At 46.4% G+C, this 17,054-nt stretch overlaps 1 protein-coding gene across 3 annotated transcripts in view; it reads right to left on the bottom strand.

Moving 5' to 3' along the window:
- LOC146210096 (uncharacterized) overlaps positions 1 to 10,735 on the bottom strand; it is a 178,057-nt gene extending 167,322 nt beyond the window's left edge. The window contains exon 1 of one of the 3 annotated variants that reach the window (XM_084607629.1): positions 10,007 to 10,735. In XM_084607629.1, the coding sequence (XP_084463755.1) occupies positions 10,007 to 10,029 (23 nt within the window). In that variant the 5' untranslated portion in view covers positions 10,030 to 10,735. The remainder of the gene's footprint in view (positions 1 to 10,006) is intronic. The other 2 variants (XM_084607621.1, XM_084607615.1) reach the window with 2 other exon arrangements.
- Between the last annotated feature and the right edge of the window lie 6,319 nt (positions 10,736 to 17,054).

A 17,054-nucleotide genomic window follows, 5' to 3' on the forward strand; every position in this document is an offset into this window, starting at 1 on the left:
GTAGACATTCCACAAGTCCCAGGCCTGCTCTGTCAGTGATGACCTTTCTTCGCTGGAGTACAGCAGTGTGCCTAGTGACGCGTGGGCATGGTTCATCGCAGACTACTTCGGTGACCACCGCATGATGTTTGCATTAGTTAAAATGTTTGTTGTCGCTTATGAGGGTGACACGTCGAAGCAGATGAAGAAGGTACTGAAAAATACAGTGTTGTTTGTGATTATTGCAGTGTTTAAATAAACGGTAAAATCGTGTGTTTAAGACTTGATATCAAAGGCACGAATAAATGTCAAAGTGCACAAAGTCGTGATTAAAATTATGATGTAATCTCAAATGCTGTTCTCACTAAAAAACCCATGAGTTAACGCTCTTGCACTTGAATGGTTGTCGCAATTTTTTGAGTAGCGCAAAACCATCTGTCAACACGCATTTAAGCCCGCTTGAACGGTGCTTGTCAATTCCTTCCAAATAGCGCCGTATGATAAGGTGCTGCATTGATTGTGACCAAAATTTTTAAATGGTTTACAGGAAGGAAAAGCCACAGTATCTGTCACCTTTTTCTGTGGACACCTGACCGCGCAGTAAGGGAAAGCAGGAGGGTGGTGTTAAAGTGGAGAGAAAGAGGAATCGCAGTGCTAACAATAATAATAATAATAATAATAACAATAATAATTGTTTCACAGGAAAGGTAAGGCGCAGTATCTGTCAAGGACTTTGCTATCTGCGGGGCGTTTCGCACGCCTGCTCGCCGCCAGCTTCTACTTGGCAAGAACGGGGGCTGCGTTCCATTCTTCTTCCACACCTGCTTTTTCTTCTTCACACACTTCATTAGTACCGGTGCACATCGTCGGTCACCGCCGAGCGTGACGTCATCGGTTAGCTATGCGCCTCACTGCACATGCGCGGTCGGTGCTCTTAAAGGTCAACTCCGGTGGTTTTTCCATCGTTCTGTGTTTTTGGTTGAATTAAAATCCTCGGCACGTCCTGACTAGAACACACAAAACCGTTTTTCGAAATTCCAATTAGAAGTATTTTTAAAAAGAAAAAACAGCAAATCGAAACCGAAACTGCTTTCACGGCCAGAAATGACATCCCAGGTGACGAAATGGTGACGTCACACTCAGTATTAGAGAAACACTCGTACGTGCGTTGGATGGTGAAAATAAAGCATGGAAATCATGAAGCATTGCATAAAATGTCTGAGGCAGTTCAATATAAGCCTCACAATTTCCTAATCATGCGGGAAGTGGACAGTAACGCCGGTATACTGTTTGTGACGTCAGAAGCTCAGTGTTGCCGGCCGAAATAGTCCCAATTTAAGCCATGAAAACAGCATATTTTAAAGTCGTATTGCGCGCGAACGGATTATCGTACGGCGCCCAAATTTTGTAGAATGCGTCAGGACGGAGAGGAGAACCTACAGTAAAATTTTTATTAGAATATTCGAATGTCAAAAAACCCCCGGAGTTGCCCTTTAAGCTGCTGCCGCTCGCTGACGAAAGCTTACACGCTGCGTGTCTGTAGTACTATGCCGTGGCAACAACGCTTAGTGCGAGCACTCGTCTAGAAGCCAAAAAAACTGAGGTCTCACTTGTTTGCTGTGGACCCCTCAACCGCGCTCTTAAGCTGCTTCCGCTCGCTGACGAAAGCTTACACGCTGCGTGTCTGTAGTACTATGCCGTGGCAACAACGCTTAGTGCGAGCGCTCGTCTAGAAGCCAAAAAAACTGAGGTCTCACTTGTTTGCTGCGGACCCCTCAACCGCGCCGTAAGGGAAGGCAGGAAGGTGGGAGTTAAAGTGGAAAGAGGAGCCGTAGTGGAGGACTCCGGAGTGATTTCGACTACCTGGGGATCTTTAACGTACGCTGACATCGCACAGCACACGGATGCCACTTCGTTTCGCCTCCAACGAAACGCAGCCGCCGAGGTCGGGTTCGAACCAAGGTACTCCGGCACAGTAGTCGGGCGTCTTACCACTGCACCACCCCGGCGGGGCCGTCTAGAAGCCACGTCTACTCATCCTGCCGACATTGCTCGCTGTGAAGAAGCAGCATGTAGCAAAAATCAAGCTGAGAGAGTTAAATTAGCGAGGAAAACTACCAAAGAGCGAGAAGAGACTTGCAAAGCGACGACCCAAGGCGGCGGAGAAGAAGGTGCGACCAGAACAACAGCGAAACGGTTCGTTATCATGCACGACTTCTATTAATATCGGTTTGCTTAGCCGAGTTAGGCCACAGTTACTTTTCTTTTTTTTCTGGTGCTTCGCTACGATTCCCGACAACGAAGTACACCCGGTACTACCTGTATGTTGTTTCAAAGTACACTCAGCGTTGTCAACGAAAGCTGTGCAGAATCAGAACTGGCACCGACTAAAGCATAGGCTATAGTTGTTTTCTCGATTAGTGTAAAGTAATAATTTAACCATCAACATTTTCTGCTAGAACTCTGAAGTAAAAAAGAACCATGTGCCGCCGGTGGCATCATCACCCACGGCCTTCGATTTTTGCGCTCGGCCTACTTCGGTGTTCCATGCCAGTTCCATGCCAGCGCAACGGTACAAACGACACAACGAAGGCAAGTGGACATTCGTGTGTCGTTTGCTCTGTTACGCTGATGCCATCTACTGAGCGACGCCTGTTCAATCGTCCTTAAAAACCGGATTGATTTATAGGAAGAGAAAGGCGCGGTAATTGTCTCACTTGTTTTCTGTGGACACCTCAACCGCACCGTAAGGGAAGGGAGGAAGGTGGGAGTGTCAGTGGAAAGAGGAGCCGTAGTGGAGGGCTCCGGAGTGATTTCGACCACCTGGGTATCTTTAACGTGCGCTGACATCGCACAGCACACGGACGCCACTTCGTTTCGCCTCCATGTTGTTGTCGTTGTTGTTGTGGCTGTAGGAAGAAAGAAAAGAAAATGCACGGGCCTGCTACTGGCTCTGTAGCTGAGCCACCTCCGCTGCCTCGTGCAGACAGAAGAGAAAATAGAGAAGAAATAAAAGGAAGAGGGAGAGAAAAACGCGCGCCGCAACAACAGCCGTCATCCACCACCAGCGGTGGCGTGTGCAATGACGGCCTACAACAGATAAAAATTCGGTGCCAGGCTGGCCCTCGCCGCGAGCGGCGGTGACCCACCTGTACCAGCCCCATCAGGGGATGACCAAACGAGGTCGGGTTCGAACCAACACCCTCTGGCCCTTCCACTGAGGCCGTGATGTCGGACGCTGCTTTCGGCTGCCTGGCATTCACGTTGTATATGTCGCGGCTGCTTGTTATAATGACACCTAGGTGTGCGTCTGTTGCAGGTTTTTGCGTTCGGTAATTATTAAGGGAGCTTGACTAACACTCGAGTATATTTTTTTCTCACCACCGAGGCATGCACCGCCAATATCTACGGTAGCTTTTAGACTTGTAAACAGCGTTCTGAAATAGAGTCGCAAATGCTTTTATACAAATGGTTTTATTGACAGGAAGGGTTAGAGGCGGCCAATATTATTTTTTGCTTAACGTCTTCATTTTGCTTAACGTCCGCAGCGTTTTTTTTTTGCTTTTTGCGCTGAACTTTGAATATGATCGTTTCTCATTTTACAACAATTGTTCAAAGTAACGTTTGTTGCAGCACGCACTACATGCCGCTCTAGAGTTTTTTGTGTGTAACAGACCCCGCCGGGGTGGCGCAGTGGTTACGACGCTCGACTACTGTTCCCAAGGACGCGGGATCGAATCCCGGCCTCGGCGGCAGCTTTTCGGTGGAGGCGAAAAGCAAGGCGTCCGTGTGCTGTGCGATGTCAGTGCACGTTAAAGAACCCCAGGTGGTCGAAATTTCCGGAGTCCTCCACTACGGCGTCTCTCATAGCCTGAGTTGCTTTGGGACGTTAAACCCCACAAACCAACCAACCAACCATTTTTACAGGTTTCCAAGGCGACATCTCGCAGAAATTAAATGCCAATGGGGCTAGCCTGCCACCGGATGTTTATCTTGTAAGCCATCATTTCACCTGGCTTCGGTGGTGGACAACGGCCCTACGGGGCGGGGACTGGTTCAAGTAAGCTGGGCAGTTCTGGTAAATAAGTGGTACAGCATTGGACACCACATGAAACCGGTCACTGTCAACTGTCAAAGTCTTTCCTGTTGCCGCATCAAAGTGTGATAGCTTCTTCATTGGGTCTTTCTCCGGATGATACCTCGTATCCGAAATAAACACCATGGCATGAAGGAAAGGCACACCATCCGCTTGGTGCAAGCTTTCGTGATCTCGCGGATAATGTACGGGACGGCATTCCTTAACCTCTCCAGGTCGGAAATTGAAAAGTTGGAGACACTCATCAGGAAAGCCTACAAGACGGCCCTGGGGCTACCGAACTCCACGCCAACGGCCAAGCTCATGGCTCTAGGAGTACATAATACCCTCGAAGAGATGTGGGAAGCACAATGGCTCTCACAACTCAATAGGCTCGCACTTACAACACCCGGCAGAGAACTGCTCGAGAAGATCCATGTTAATCAGCCCTATACAATTGACCAAAGGGAAGAGGTCCCACGCGATGTGAGAAGACGCATCAACGTGTACCCCATTCCGCGGAATATGCATCCCGCATATAACATCGAGAGGAGGATAGCAAGAGGGGAAGCCCTGCAGAAGAAATGGGACAAGCAGACTAACACCCTTTACGTGGACGCAGCAGGACCACACAATGGAGTCATGACTATCGTAGTCTCAACGCCTGCGGGGTCGATGGTGAACTGCGCCTCGGTGAAAACATCTAACCCCACTCACGCAGAGGAGGCAGCTATTGCATTAGCTGTAGCATCTAACCCCAACGCCGTTGTTCTCACTGATTCTCAAAACGCCTGTCGCAACTTCAATTACGGATTAATTCATAAGTCAGGGTTGTCATTGCTAACTAAGCACCCACCCAACCAAGCATCAATCATCTGGTTTCCCGGTCACCTGGAACTACCAGGAGGAAACGAAGCCGCTCACAGGCATGCCCGAGCTCTTCTATACCGGGCGTCTCCCCCTGATGACCATAAAGGGTGCCGTGACCTGATAGGTTTAGCAGTGTATGCTGACAATCTCGCGCCATACAGAACAGCCAGAAAATAAGTTAGAAGAGAACATCCTTAGGAGACTACGAACCAACACATACCCAACACCAGCTAAATTACACCTGTGGTACCCTACACTATACTCTCCGCAGTGCCCACACTGTGGAGAGGTAGCTAACCTCTACCATATGGTGTGGACATGCTAATTTAATCCCTTAGTTGACCCCATTCCCAACCCCTCGGAGGAGCAGTGGGAGGCTATTCTGTTCAGCGATGATCGTGACCGTCAGCACTGGCTGGTGGGGAGGGCCAGCGCAGCAGCAGCAGCCAATGGACTACCGGACTAGGCGGCCCACCCACATGTTCTGAGAATACTGAATAAATAAAGATGTTTTCAATCAATCAAACAATCTTGGAAGGGAAGTTTACAAACTTGCGCAATGTATGAAAATTAAGCAGTCACGTATTGCCGGTATATGGACACACTATTACATAATTTTCGTGTTATTAAGGAGTCCAGCCCACTACTGCATCTTCTGTTCATTATCCCTGCCTTGGTCAAAATTCACTAAGACTTTTCACGTCAAACATTAAGCGCTACCTGACCTTCTGGTCGAGCACGTGGGACATGAGGAGTACGGCATAAACTTCAGTTTCTCACCATTGAATGCACGCTGGGTGTGAAATACTTCCGCGGGATGGAATTTCTTGGAAGAAAGCAATAGAGCAGGTAACAACACACAACATAAGAAGCGCACACAAACACAGGAAAACGCTTCCTTCCTACTGGCATCCTTTGGAAACGCGAATACAGGCACCTTGGGACCAATGTCATAGTTCCCGCGACACACAGGAACACAACACCGCCCCATGTTACGCCACGTCAAGTGTAGTCTTCTGCGCAACGCCATATCCTCGTTTCAAGCACCGGTGATGCTGGTCACACTTGAATATTTTGCACGTACTGATACATGCAAAAATGCATGCACACTATTGAAAGCACACTTGAGCGTGGGCAAGCAACCCAAAAATAATGTCAAAGCGGAGCTGTGCAGCACCAAACCTGACCAAGAGAGTAGGCAGCGACGACTAAAAAGCTTATATTCAGTTGCTCATTTTTTTCTCGAACCTGTTTCCGGAAACGCTCGGAGAAAGTCTTTATTGGCTGTCGTCGAAGAAAGCTGTCCGGGTGAGCGGCGCACCTGATTGGTCGAGAAATCACCAGCCACCAAAATCGAAGCGACCAACCAGAAGTCTCATTTTGTCTAGCGTTTCTGCCATCTGCAATCCCACACTTGAACGCACAGCAAGGAACGCCACGCGACAGGAGCCAAGGTGTCCAAACGTCAACGGTGTTGAGAGAAAAGAACGTGACGTAGACGGCGGGGGCCTCGTTCAATCGTCCTTAGGCCTGCATGTGGCGTGTAACATCATTGAGAGTGTTCACCCTCCTCGCCCATAGCGGCGAATGCGGAACGTCCTGTGATACCGCGAGTGTGACGTGGAACGCAGTATAAGGGGGAGGTAGGGAGCATTACAAGCGCCACATTCGATAGCCTCGTTAGGATAATCAGAACTTTATTAGCGTGATCAGGATCTGAACCTTATTTTCTCTACATCTGTTTGCTGATCAATAGAAAGCGAGTGACGCATAACAGGGTTAGCACTGATCGTTTCTTTTGACGACAATGAACAAATGAAACCCTGCAGGCATCTTTTTAGCGAACGACCTTGAAGGCTTCACAAGGTGAAACTAGGAATTAGTCGCTTCTATGGTCATTAAGTTAGTCCGTGTGCAGTGCCTCCGCATTATTCGCTATTCAGAATACTCAGCAGCAGACTCCGCCTTCCACACTAAAAGGATCAACTGCTGTGGCTGTGCTTTGCAGAGTACCTAATGTAAGCCATTATTACTGGCCAGATTTGCAGCCACTTTTTAGGAGCCACACTTAAAATCTCATTTTATGCTCCAAAAGGTGAGAAATGGGCGCTATAAATTTCATCAAGATTGCGCGCTGGTGCGTGATATCTCCCGAATTTCTAATTTGAACAAGAGGCTCTACCCTCAGAAACAGTTTTGGTCCAGCAACACGATTCGTGTGCTTCAGGCGACCGTCTTCTGCCGTGAAAAAAAGCTTAGTAGGTAGTGTTAGCAACCCTTTTAAGGTGTGCATGACGTGCCTGAAGGCAAACAATACAATGTAAATACAGGTCTTGAAAACCCTTCAAGACCTGTATATATATATGTTCTAGTCAAGTGGCCGAATTGGCTTCTAGTGAAACAAAGGTAAATGCAAACAATGAACGCGTTAACAGCGGATTACGTATTGATAAGTTGAAAAAATATCTTCAATTTAGAGCTATCTGATAAGTCAGTTCAATGTATTCACTCATACAGGAATCTATTGCGGGCATGCTTCAGGATTAGCAGGAGACACAAAATGGCTTCGGGTGCCTGGAGCCACCTTCCAGTGGTGTTTCGAGTTAGCTAGATTAAGAGATCCTTACTGGAAGTAGGTGTAAATTGCTGCTTAACGCTCAATACGACTGTCAAAATAAATTGTTCTGAATGGGCCTACGTGTATATCTGATGAGGACATATGATAGATCGGTGCTGTTTATTTAGGTGTCAGTGTTAAACCTGTCTCACCAACTCCGGGTCAATGGGCTCCAAAAACCGTGGCTTGAATTTTGCCTTTTCTCTCTCACAAAGCTGTAAGCTGGAAAGGAGTAGTGGCACTTGGAAAGATATGTGATGGCCTTACACCTTTCGCTGGTGTTCTTGAAAATTGCATTGAAAGTCCCTCGTTTTTGTCGAAGACGGACTACAATTTGGAGCCAGAATTTCCGGCAACTCCTGCGAAGAGGAGCACATTCTCAGTTAGTCCAGTGAGATTACTCCCCGAAGATTACATTTCAGTATAGGGATCTCGAAAAAAGGGAACTTGTCGCAAACGTACACTAAATAGCATCTTTGGACGTTGTCTCTAGACCCCCTGTCTGAAGTGTGATAATAGGGTTCGGTAGAAGAGGCACGTTCAGGCATTTGGGTTGCTCTTTAAACGAGTTCACGCTAGAAGGCGAAAATCGTAAGCAGTTATGCAGGTTCGACCTGGTTCGGGGAGCATGCAGCATACATTCCCATTCTCTCTCTCTCTCTCTCTCTCTCTCTATATATATATATATATATATATATATATATATATATATATATATATATATACACTCACTGCCAGATAACGCATCTATAGGCACAATAAATCATAAATCTAGTATTAAATGTATTGTCAGCGTCTAGTTTATGCTCATATATAAAAATCGTATACCTACGCTGCGCTAAAAGAAACAATAGGCATTTGCCTAACACCCGGTCGCTAATGTTTCCTTAGCTTTTAAGTGAGCAACTTGCCGCTAGTCGCAACGGACTACACAGGCTAATTTGTCGTATCAGCTTCAGTCACCGTCATCCTGAGTTCGTCCCCTGCAGGCCTCTCTTTCTCAACTGACACGTTGCTGGGCCAAATGCGTCAACTTCATCCCCACAATTTGTAGAGATACTTAAGTCTGGCCGCATGTGAGAACGGGAAAACAGTCTCCGTGGAGCAGCAATTTCGCTGCAGATGTTGAATTTAATAAGGTTGTTTTTTCTATAATGTGTTTGCGTGCTTCTAGCACACCGCACTGGCGATTTACAAACCCTGTCGCGACGAGAGTTTCTACGACCTCTTTGCAAAACGTGGGCGAACTGCATTCGAGGTTTCATATGTTTTTATTTGACTCAAGTAGGTGGCCTTCTAGGTTCGGACTCCAGTGCCAACCAGTTTATTTTATCGAAGTATTCCTACTTTCTGTCGGTCCCACTCTCCACCATATTTACGGATACCAATGAGTGTTGACAGTACCACTACCAATAACAACGCTATACAGGTTTTCGCTTACTGCTGCTCGTACTGATTCGCATTATTAATCTTACTGGGCCCAGCTGATTTTCCGCTGCCGTCGGCTACGCCTATTTCCTTCTCTTGGAATGAAGGTGGGCGTAGCAGCTGCCGGCATGCAGACAGATGAGATTCAGTATGTAAGTATGCTGGTCTAGAACTGGGGCCTAGCTAAGCCAAACAGGCAATTTCCGCTGCAATAAACATTATTACGTCCGTAGCCTCTCGTCGTCGCGTCACGATAGAGGAAAGAACAGCATATCCTCTTGATATTTTTCATAGCTGAAGCATTGAAGACAAATACTAGAAACGCTGAAACGGGGCTCAGACATATGACAGCTTTCTGCTTGCAGTTGGTTTAATTCGGTATATATGAGTGCGGCACCCTATACCCTAGCGTAAAAAACTTATGAGTCACAACAACCTCATGCAGATTTCTCATACTGAACTCATACAAATCTCATGCAATCTCATATATTTCTCATCAGCTGAATGATATTTATATGAGAATATATGAGATCTATGCGAGTTTAGTATGAGTTAAGTATGAGAAGTCTGTATGAGGTTATTGTGACTCATAGGGTTTTTCACTATATAGTTTCTTCTTTATCCCACTTTAGCAATTAATCGTTTTTTGATTAGTGTATCTCTGTCTGTGCGCATCTTCAGAGAAAAATGAGCGTAACGGGAAATAACTCATTTTTCGCACAAGAATAGGGTCTTATGAGCTAAGTGTATGACACAGATCAGTGTTCTTTCATTGCACACCCCTCTCCCAGCCTTCTATAGCTTGCGCCCCTTGTGGCCAGTTTGCCTTGGCGAAATTCCCCGACTCATCTCTGCCTCGCCCTAGACTACCTTTTATTTCAGTGGAATCACTGTAAGAAATAAAGGCTAAACAGCGTTCGATAACATTTGCACGTGTCCGGCACGTACGTGCACCTCGTTCGCTGTCCGTCCCAGTTCGCAGCAGGGGAGGCACCAGCATTACGTTTAGTTCGTAATATGAATATAGGCGTGCTCACCGTTTGTGCCAAGTGGACAGCATTACGAGAGTGATCCGTGGTCCCGTCAGGAATCCAGTATTTCTTTGCTCTTGCTCCAATATGCCAGGCCGCCTTGGTACGGAGTGAGCAGTCGACAAGGAAACAGAGATAGAGCGTTATCGCCCTTGGCGACCTTATCGTCTCTCCAACGGACACCGTGAAAACCGTTATCAGTGCTTCGCTTGCTGCCCTGGGAACCTCTCTGCTGTACAGGTCCGCGTTTTCTCTCCTTTCCTCTTAGCCCGAAGATGCGCCCATCGCTCACTGTCGAACAAGTCACCCAGCCGACGTGACGTACTCCTGACGCCTCTTCGAGTTGTGCGCGTGGTTCATCCTATGTGCACGGAATTCCCCCAGGGCGGCACATCCTCAGAAAAGCAGACCTCTTGTGTGCGGCGTGTTTGATCACTGCAAGTCGTTTTCCGGCTTCCGAGATCCGCTGTTTGAAGCCCCGGTCCCGTCCGTGGAGTCGTCGTCTGCCCGGCGTCTCGTGCACGGTAAACAGGCCGCCGTCGTTGCGTCGCCCGGGAAAGCGAGAAAAACGTCGGCACATTTGGGTCCCGGATGAGGCGGCAGACGGTAGCAAGGACGAGCAGACGACAGCGCATTCCAGAAAAGAAACGGGGCCGCCATTGTTCGCTCGTCAAATGACGGCACTTCCTGCCGTCTTGCGCCTCTGCATATGCGTGCGACTGCTGCACCGCGAGCTGCGGACCTCCCTGCGAACGCAAGGAAACGGCATCTTTGGCCGGCCTTGATCCGGCGCCGCGATGTGGGACAGGAAGCGAGCGCCGTGCTTTCCTATGCTAAACAGATCGCGCGTTTCAGCGTCACGTTTTGCAGGCCGAAACATATGCACGCCGACCGCTTTGCTGTGCAGCGCGTAAATTCTGAGCTTCTACCTTTCCTAGCTTCATTCTGCAGTGCCCAAACACAGTGTGATTCCTCATCTAACCTCTACAACGAGATGAAAATGCGCGCATAAAATGAACGCGAATACGCGCCCCAAAAATGCGAGCTGTCATAGCCGCTCATGTACGCGTATTTTAAATTTTTGGGGGCACTGGTTCGCACCGTAACGCTCTAGACCTAATTGGTGAAGGTTTTCTTTTCTTTCGGGCTGAAAACATTATAGAAGTACGACTCATACCCGGTTGTCCCAGTTTAAGGTAGCCAAGCCCAGTCAAAAAACGCTGCAAATATTTTCTGTTGTCACAACAGAGTTTGTGCAGTTTTTGACCGTGAATTACCATGTTGTGACTGCAGAAATTTACGCAGTCTATAGACAGAGAATTTTAGCTTGTTACGACAAAACGTACTACAGAATTACGGACTACCCGAAAGCACTAGGAAATTGAGCGTACAATTACAGAAAATATTTTGTCTCATCTGTCGATATCGGTCATTAGTGTTTTTATTGCGACAGCAATACTACTTCAGGTCTAACCGCTCGACGCTGTGTGCCGTGTCCGTGCACGTGTTCATGTCTGTAGTCTCCTGGCAGGAGCTGACAACTTAGCTCTTTCGTTTCACATCGGACGGTTATGTCAGAATCAGCCTGCCAGGACCCTGGCATTCACGTACCCCTATACGCCTCTAGGGGACGTTCACACGGCTTGGTTAAAGCGGCGCTTTATATGTGGGCTGAGGAAGAAAAAGAGAAATGAGAGTATGAAGGGGAGGAAGAGGAAGCGGAAGAAGAACGCTCGGTAACCCGCAGCTATATGGAGCAAGGAACGAAATTTAGGAGAGGCCCTGACATCATTTTTTTAAGCTGGCGCGGCCGCTCCGTGGCCGGACGCTGCAACGTCTATCCTCCTCCTTTACCCTCCGCATTCTCTTTCTCCGCGACGCTCACGTACCTAGGGCCCTTAGTAACGCTGTTGCTAGTGGCCCGAGTCTTCATAGCAACAGCGTCGTCGTTGCTAAACCAGACCTTCTTTATTGGAATGCTTCGTCGCTTCTGCGCATGCGCCAGCTGGAAGGAGTAAGGAGAAATAACTTACCGGACGTGACGTAAAACTTGTTTTATGTTTTGTTTGTAAACTTTATGCAGCTTCTCGTCGCCATTTCTAGCGATAGCTGGTCCCCAGTGTCGCCGGCTCCGTGATCGCTCGCAAGTCGGCCTTGGCTGTGGCGATGGTGGCGGACTGGTCGACTGGTTTCTTGGCATCGTAGTTTGAATATCGTAGCCGAGTGGCCGTGTGTGGCCTTTTTCCTTTCCACTTGTTATAATACTCCTTAAGCTTCGGCCTCGCGTACAGCTGTTCGTCAAGCGGCATGCTGTGATATTCCCATGCGTTCTCTTAGTTACAGATAGCACCATCTCCGACCTGTACACTCTGCGACGCTAGTTCTGCAATGCGTGTCAGCCCGCCCTTGTCGATGGAACATGCCTGCAGTATGTTGCAAGTAACTGGTGTGGTCAGCATTCCATGTACTTACTTGCATTTCCCGAAATATATACGAGTCACTGCCTTTGGATCATCCGGAAGTACGTTCACAATCGGACTGAGGTGTACAGCGCAAGTAGCGCAACACATGAGATTAGAAAAACTCGTCTCCTATCGTGTGCGTAGTTTAATGGAACCTCGCTGCCATTTTTACCGTTGTCCTCGACTTCGACACCACTATTTAGTAGCAGTGGTAAACATTATTCGCCTGGAAAACAGTTCAGTTCAGTCGTTCAGTCGTGTGCGACTCTTCGAGATCCTATGGACCATATCACGCCACGCTTTCCGGTCTCTCACTATCTTCCTAACATCACATAACTTAATTTGCAGCCCCTCGAGGATACCATCTAATCATCGCGTTCGCTGTCTACCCTTCCCAACATCAACCTTTGTTTGTCAAATGCTCTCAAGAAGTCATGCACTCACACCATGGAGGCCAGTTTTCATCGCCAGGTTGACCGCCTTACAGGAGCTGGGTACCCATCACATTTGCTTGTTTCTGTTGCGGAACGTGTGGCCATACCGTATGTGCACAACATTTCCCATCGCTTAAAAAAGATCGGTCGTAGAGCAGGCGTTAATGTTGTGCTTACTGCTCCTGAAAAATTGAAAAGCCTCTGCTGACGTGTAAACGCTGATGGATCGCAAAGGCAGAGGGGGTGCGTAACAAACCACCAGAGTCGATTTGTGGAGTTCGCGGAAGGCGTTGTTTATTCCATACCCTTGAAGTGTGGGAAGGAATACGTAGGACAGACTGGAAGGTGCACAAATGACAGGCTGAAAGAACACAAAAACAACGTCGAACAAAAAAGCAGGCATTTGGGGATACATGTAAGAGACTGCGCGTCAAAAACTTGCTGCGTGCAATTCACACAATGTAAAGTTCTAGCAAAGCATAATGAGGCGCTGGGTCGTGAGATAATCGAAGCCGCTGAGATAGCTAGACTACAGGAACGATGTGTAAGCAAACCGTCCCTGCTGTTAACACAAAAAGAAATCGAACTGCTGAATGTGTAATCGTCTCCATGAGTGTTTAGAGTGTGCACCACGCTGTGTGCAAGAAAAGGTTATGCGGCACGTGTATTTATTTTTCTATTATTATGTTTTGTTTTTTTAACTTTGCTAATATGTGCAAGTCATTTGTACGCGATCTGTGGCGTTAGGGTATAAGAAGTTGAGGGTTTTTCCAAAATAAACGTTGTTGAAAGTCAGCGCTCGTTGTGTCGTCCTCTAATCTTGTGCTCCCGTCCTGTGTTCCGCGCTGTCACCTTGACGTCGCCCGCATTATACAGCCATTTTCTCATGCTGTGCATCACTGTCTTCATCAACTTCCACTTGTGCACAGTTTAGTCACAAAGCAAGACCATGCAGACAGAAAAAAAATTGAACACATGGTCACTTAAAAAAAATAGTCTAATGCCCATTTCATATGCCTTAGGGAAACCCTCCAAGGTTAAGCAGACTTGCAATAAAAAGTGATTACTCATTGCCATCCAACCGTTTGCAGCCCTATTGCTACAAGAAAAGATAAGCAGCTTTTTCAACCAAAGAGGTTTTGATAAAGCTGCATAGCTTTCCTTTGCAGCCTTATCGCTGTGCTTTGGTGGATGCTTATGAGTAATTACTCCCTTATTCCACTAGTCTTGTAGGTCAGAGGGGAAGGGGGCTTCCATCGGCCGAGTCCGTAACTCTGTCTTCTTGGGCAGCCATGCTGTGCTACAGGCCACAACAATTTTTCACACTGTTCTATGCCATTTCTGTGAGAGCACAGCATACTGCCTTCTTGTTGTTGTTTTATTCGTGCTGCGAATGGGTTTTACTCTACAAGTAGTTCTTTTGGTCATGACACCACAGGTGCAAATCAAATGTTGCATTTTGATTGTTTTCAGAGCAATAAATGCACCTCTTGCTGGCGAAAAAATATCAACCTACCAGGAAGAACCCATATAATGATTTTTTTTAGATGAGTAGGATCAAACAGTCTTCAGTGTTCCTTTAGGGAAGCAGCAGTGCAAAACTTATTTTTAACTGCAAGTATGTGACAGCTGAGAAGCTATTCTGTATCTGACCGATAACTTAGACAAAAAATTGAGTTGCTGCACATTAGTCCCACAGGCATCTGTACTTCAGTGAACCTCCGAAGTTTACTACTTTCCTTTTTTTTACATACTGCCCATCAAAATCTCTCAGCTGTGTACAGCACTGAGTGAAGGCACTGAGTGAAGGCATTCCTTTCATTACAATTTCTCAAGAAATGCAACTTTGGTTGTGTTTTCTGTAATTCTGTCTGATGTTTTGCTAAACATATGAAATTTTTAATAGTACTTAGCTATACAATAAGGGGCAGTTTGCTGCTAGAGAAGAGTAAAAATACTGGCATATTTGTGTAAATATTTCCCTGTGATGACAATAGTAACAGAATATCTATTTTGCAGGAATTTATCTTTTCTCTAAGCGGGGGACGGTGGCGGCATTGCCATGGGCAAAATATTTTTCTTAGCTGTGATAGATATCACCAACCTTATTTAACTAATAGCTATTTTTAAATTAGTAACTGAGTGTTTTAAACTATAGATGTAATGAAACATTATTCGTCTTATTTAAATCACCTTCAGGGGCTCCCCCACGAACTAAAATTAGAGGAGAGGAGAGGTGTCAAAACCTAGAAATTCACGAAGTGCTTGCAAAAGTATGGACGCAGGTCTGGTTCCATCTGAAGCGGGCATGTCGCCTCTTTAGCGAGCAGACGTTCTCGGAGCTCTAGTGTCGGCCGCCTGTTATTTTTTTTTTTGTGACGGGTGGTAGACTTTGTTTTGTTGTGATTTCATTTAAATATCTAGGTTTGGGGGGGGGGGTGAGATGGATGGTATAATTAGGATCCAACTTAAGAAAACAGGAGTTGCTAACAATGACTAATGAATGTTACCTGGCATGTGTGTTACTCCACTAACGGTAAACAATCAGTTTTTGAAGTGTGAATACACCAAACAAGCAAGAAGCATTGATAGTATTCTTCAGTTGGTAATTTTGTCTGATGGTTAGCTTCTTATTTAGGTAACCAGAGAGACATTAAACATACTATTTTCTGTGACGAAGAAATTGTGCATGGCAGTCATTGCAGACAAGTTGTATCCGAGACGATAGAGGAGAAGCAGTTATATTTATTTTTGTTGATGTGTTGCATAGGACAAGCAATATTTATGACTGTGACATTGATGAGAAATTGCAAATGAACACTTTACACAAGGGCAGAGGTCGTACTTATGAAAAAGAAGAAGTTAAACAACAAGGACTACATAAAGTGTGTCGAGAAACTATATGGCATTTCAGGTTACTACCAAACCTAAGAATGCTGCAAAACATGTGCACCTTTGCACCATTATATAACAGATCAACATAAATCTGTACACATGCAGCCTTTTATGCAATGCACACAGAAATTCCCAGTGCTCCTGCTGCTATTGGAATAAACGGTAGAATTTTACCCCTGGTGGGCACTTCACGCAGGTGCATTGAGCATCCAATGATGCAATATTGTATGCATGACATTGCGAAATCCTTACAGCTGCAAACATACTGCCTTATGCCGCCATGAAACAGCAAGGCATAGGCTTCTGCTGGGGATAACATAGCGTCGCTTCCATCTTGCAGATTGTTATACTTGCACCGCGGCTCTGTCGCTTTGAAGTTAGGCCTGTTATTGTATTCGCCGCACTTTCATGAGGAAGTCATAGTTTTCTCCACCACAAGCCCGCTAAAGACAATGTGTCCCTTCGCATATATGCTCGTCTCCCAGCGCTATCAATAAAATTATCAGTAGTGTGCAAAAAAAAATAACATTCGTAAAGGAGCTGACTTAGAAAAACAAGGGACTGTACATACCCCTTAAGTTGAGTGTTGGGCATCACTGCATCACTGACCTTCATTTTAATGGTGGGCTCGTGACTGCCCGCTATCTAGGCAGCGCGCAGTTACATCATCTTTTACTGTCAAGTTTCAAAGATATTCAGAGCAAGATTCCTATTTTGAAAATTTACATTTTAAAATGTTCTGCCGTGTTTCTTGCCCCTTAAAGCTAGGTATAATTTTTTTTATCTGGACGCGGAGTGTTCGACTGCCACAAAGAAAATATAGTTTAAAAAAGTCAGCAGACTGTCCTGCAGATGTGAAGCACTTGCTACATTGTACAGAAAATGCTTAGGACTTCTGCACACTATGCCATTTCATACACAACATACAATGCTGCCAAAGGCAGTATGCCTGTGTACCGACTGCATTCGTGCCTGAGAAACAGTTTGTACTACATCCAAGCCCAAAGTGCAGACATGGATCTTCCAACTGAGCTATGGAGACATCTATCCTAACACTGAGTGTATTCATCAGAGCCACCCTTGACTACAGCAACGGATGCAGAATTACCAGCATTACCGTAACTGTAATGTGGAATGCGCTCGATCTCGCTACAGATTAGATATTTAGCTCTAACCGAGGATGGCGACATTACTCTAGAAGCAGTGAACAATAATTTCAGAGATATCATTACTGAGTGTGCGGTAGAAGTAGGCGGTAGGATA

The sequence above is a fragment of the Amblyomma maculatum genome, chromosome 1 (assembly GCF_055883805.1).
Source record: "Amblyomma maculatum isolate TAMU_Amacu chromosome 1, ASM5588380v1, whole genome shotgun sequence".
Classification (NCBI taxonomy): Eukaryota; Metazoa; Arthropoda; class Arachnida; order Ixodida; family Ixodidae; genus Amblyomma; species Amblyomma maculatum.